This window comes from Cebus imitator, unplaced genomic scaffold (assembly GCF_001604975.1).
Source record: "Cebus imitator isolate Cc_AM_T3 unplaced genomic scaffold, Cebus_imitator-1.0 Scaffold28, whole genome shotgun sequence".
Lineage (NCBI taxonomy): Eukaryota > Metazoa > Chordata > Mammalia > Primates > Cebidae > Cebus > Cebus imitator.
Genome location: NW_016107343.1, coordinates 31,744 through 36,163, shown reverse-complemented (window position 1 = coordinate 36,163; position 4,420 = coordinate 31,744). Strand labels below are relative to the sequence as shown.

The window sequence follows — 4,420 nt, the reverse complement described above, 5'->3', positions numbered from 1 at the left end:
AAAAAAAAAAAAAAAAAAAAAAGATTATATATATCTTATATGTTATAACACTAATATTAAATTATATAATTATTTTTACAGCCACACAAACCACTATCCAAGTATAATGACTGTCCAGCAGTATTAAAAAAATGCTTTATAAAACATGACATCAGGTTAATAAAATATTCAAATTTGGTCTTAAAATAGATATAGGTAAAATATAAACACAGTCATCCCTCAGTATCCATGGGGCGTTGGTTACAAAATCTCCCACAGATATCAAAGGGACATCCCTCATAGATGTTTAAGTCCCTTATATAAAACAGCATAGTACTGGCATATAACCTAAGAACATTCTCCCATATACTTTAAATTATTACTTATAAGACTAATACCATGTAAATGCTATTTAAATAGTTATACTATATTGTTTGGAAAATAATGACAAGAAAAGAATGTCTTTACATGTTCAGTACAGATACAACCATTATTTTTTTCCCAAATATTTTCAATGTGTGGTTGGTTGAATCTACAGACTCAGAATCCATGAATATGAAAGGCTGACTCTCTATGATATAAGTATTTATCTTCAATATCACTCCATAATCATTAATTTCACCAAACATGTTTCTCAAAGAGGTATTTACATAAAATTTAAAATGTAATGTCATCTAATTACAGACCAAAGTATATATAGTCTAGTATTAGCTTAGCAAGAGTAAAAAAAAAGGATTTTTAGTGGAAAAGTTGAGGCTATTCCCTGAAAATAACCAACCAACCTATTATAAGGGACTGAGGTAGAATTAAAAATTCCAAAGTTTTAATTACTGGAGAGGTTTGGCAGCCACAGAATTAAACTTCCCATTACAGAGTTTCCAGAAGAAAACGAACATAAAGACCTAGAGAATATACTATAGGTACTTGCCTTAAAAGCTTTGCATAGGTAGACAACATTAGATTAATTTCCTTGCTCACATCTGTTTAAAAAAAATCACGTAAGTTATAAAATATAACAAAGCTTCTGCATTATAAAACTGATGTAGAGAAATATAAACATTTTATACATCACCATTTAAATCTTTCTCCAAGGCTTCATCTTTATAAAACAGTCCAGAACTTCCAGAGAAAGATGAATCTGATTTTCCAAGAGAAGGCAACTGTGGACTATCTGGCACTGGAGACTAACAGGAGAAAATAAAGAAAACGGGTACAGTCAATAAGATCTCCAGGACATATACATTTTGCTTATAAGAAAAAGCAAATAAAACATTTTTCAGAAAAAGGCAAACATGCTAGAAAGTATATGACTTAATTAGTCATTTGAGCTTTTATTATTAAGGAAATTTACAGGCCCAAGAAACACCTTGCTCAACATATTAAATTTTATTTAGGTTTTCAACAGACTTTGCTTTTCATTTGTTTGCTTTTGTGACAAGGTCTCACTCTGTCACCCAGACCAGAGTGTAGTGACACAATTGTAGCTCACTGAAGCCTCCTGAGTTCAAGTGATCCTCCTGTCTCAGCCTTACGAGTAGCTAGGTCTACAGGCATATTCCACCATGCCTGGCTAGTTTTGTTTTGGTTTGGTTTGGTTTGGTTTTAAGAGGCAGGGTTTTGCAGTGTTGCCCAGGCCAATGTGAAACTCTTAGCTTCAAACGATACTCCTGCCTCAGCCTCCCAAAGCGCTAAGGTTACAGCCATGAGCCAGTGCACTCAGCCTTAAATTAGACTTTAAATGTGGTTTTAAACTTCTGTTGAAAAAGAGTCTGGTATCTTGAACCAATCGATGTTTTCATAGCAATGAAGCTAAACTGTAATTTAAACAGTGGCCAAATGCTCGCAAAATTTTGCAAAATAATATAATCTTCAAGGGAGCAAATCACATCCCAAATGCAAAAGATCAATTGGTAGGGGCAGTAGTAAAGGACATTATACTGTGCTCTTCTTTAAAAAGACCAGTAACTATATTACCTAGGTATCTTACTTATCACAGCAAAATAATTACATAAAATCCTATGTATCATAAAGGCACAGACTCACTTCTGTCTCTAGATCTCAAGCTACCAAAAACAAATCTCCCAATAGTTTCTTGGAGGCCGGTACTTAGCGAAAAAAGCAGCTGGAATCAACAAAGCCCCTGCTATGTTGTAGGACAATCCCAGCTCTGGGAATATGAATATATTAAACTCTACTATATATAGAGCTTTCTTAAAGGGAAGAAATTTGAGAAATACGTAAAACAGAATAAAAGATTAAGGCTCCACAAGAATAGAGCTTACCTCCAATTCTCTTGGCCTCTTGCAATTTCTAGTATCGGGCTTTACAAGGTGATTTGCCATCATATTCTGGAGGCACCAGCTATAAAACTTAGAACAACGCCAGATTTAGGTACAACTCCATGCTACAGCTCTCTGGAATCTTTCCCTTTTTCCCACTCCTACTGCTGCTGTTAATTTAGACTGTCATTATCTGTCACTTTCCTAAACTCAATTTCTCCCTCCTCTAAATCATTCTATCAACTGCTCTTTGGGTATCAAAACTTTGATTCCTGCATTCCCTTAACTCAAAAACTTTCATTGTTCCATACCATGAAATTCCATGGTATGGCCTATAAGGTCCCGTATTAGCTGGTGCCAGCCTACTAGTCCAGTCATTTTCAACTACTCCTCTCTATGTACTTAGCCAAATGATCCTCTCTGGCAATTCTGCCTTGTTTCAGGACTGGCTCAGTTAAGATTCTTCTTTCTTCACAAAATCTTAACGTTGAAACAGGTCTTAAAGTTCATCTAATTCAACCTCATTTTTTAAAAGTGAGAAAACAGGCACAGTGATGGTGGACCCAGTGAAACCCTAAGGCTGAGCTAGACTAGAACCGAGATCTCACTCTTCGGGTCTGCGATTATTCTCACTGTCCTACCCTACTTTAAAGTAGCTTCAAATTTTACTTTTACTTTCCCATAAATTCGTAAGGCATTTTCCCTAGGAGTCTAAATGTTGAAACCTGGAAGGGTATAGTCTCTACGTCTTTGAGATGAGGGGAGCCCTGTCCATATTCGCTATCAATTGAGGTTTTTTTGCTGTTTTTGAGAAACAATGCCGACTTGGGTAACTCTGATTCGTCCTATAGAACATGCATACATAGAAAACAGAAAGAGCAACAACAAATTAGAAACATGTTTGTTAAGTAAATTCTGTATTGAACATCTCCATTCCTCCCAGTATCTTTATAATATGTAAGTTTAAGTACTGTAATAGTATTAATAGTATCTAGAAAACATTGTACATGCAGAGTTAACTTTGCCTTGGTAGTTGGAAAATACTTCAGAGAAGCCAAAAGGTGGATTTTTTTCACTCCCCCTTCCCCTTCTAATCCTCTCTTTCTCCTTCACCTTTCTCTTCTCTCCCAAAGTAACACTGTGCACCTATGTCAAATGAAAATTTACGATCAGGTAAGTCTGTTTCCGCAAAAATAAGTTAGCTTTCCTGTCATAGCTCAAGGCCTCAGCTGATCCAGGCATGGTGGACGGGCTGGTCTTTGCCGTGTGACAAACACCCGCCACTACCCCCGGCTCTGCGACCTTAGGCTTAGTGGTCTGGCTGTTACTAAGCACTGTCCCCTCGGCCTCATGCAGCTGTTTCCTTCTAGTCTTCTCCCGCTTCTCAATGCCATTCTGGCCCCTCAGGCCATCTCACCTCCATTTTTCCTCACTTCCTGCCGCCCCTCCCCACTTCCTCCCTACTAATGCTTGTGTCCCACTAGAGCCCCTCAGAAGAACCTTCCATCCTCCCGCCCTTCCTTATGTCACACTCAGTTACATTCTCACAGGGGCCCATCCCTTCAGCCCCACCCCAAGGCCAATGTACTTCGTGGTGTGGGGACCTTCCTCCTCAGCAAACACGCGGGCGTGAGGGGCGGGGTGCTGGGTTTCGTGCGTGGAGATAGCGGCCGCACTCCCATCAGCCCCTGCGTGAGTCACGTGACAGTCGCCCCCCACCACCCGCGCCCAGCCCCGCCCCACCCTGCCCGCAGCCTCCCAGAGCCTGGCCCTGCAGAAGGGCAGCTTTTTTCTGGGTTTCTCCCGCCCATTCCCCTCGACTTGGAATAGTCGTGAAACAAAAAATCTCTCCCTGCCACCCTATGTGTGTTTGAGTCAGGATAAAACCTGAAACTGGCAAAGAAAGAACAAGGAACACTTGCCAAAGCAAGGCCAGGGTGTGTCTCAACAGCTTGGAATCTCAGGAAAGGAACACAAAATAGCACATCCACGGCCTCTTTTAGAACAAAAGTTACTTGGTTTGCTTGCAGGAAGGGTTTAAAACCGCGTTTGCAAATGGTCTGTTTGCAGGAAGATTTTAATCACGTGTTCCCCTGGTCTACAAGCCAGGCTTTTGGATGCAGAGCCTCAGTTCCTGACCCTCTTCATCACTGGTGCAACCA

The 4,420-nt window shown here is 39.7% G+C and overlaps 1 protein-coding gene across 1 annotated transcript in view; it reads right to left on the bottom strand.

Annotated features, from left to right (window-relative positions):
• Positions 1-3,889, bottom strand: part of TEX12 (testis expressed 12) — a 5,190-nt gene extending 1,301 nt beyond the window's left edge. Inside the window, exons 1-4 of the mRNA XM_037736632.1 lie at positions 3,774-3,889; positions 2,262-2,340; positions 1,052-1,163; positions 908-959 (exon numbers count right to left, since the gene is read on the bottom strand). Coding sequence (XP_037592560.1) covers positions 908-959; positions 1,052-1,163; positions 2,262-2,324 — 227 coding nt within the window. The 5' untranslated portion in view covers positions 2,325-2,340; positions 3,774-3,889. The remainder of the gene's footprint in view (positions 1-907; positions 960-1,051; positions 1,164-2,261; positions 2,341-3,773) is intronic.
• Between the last annotated feature and the right edge of the window lie 531 nt (positions 3,890-4,420).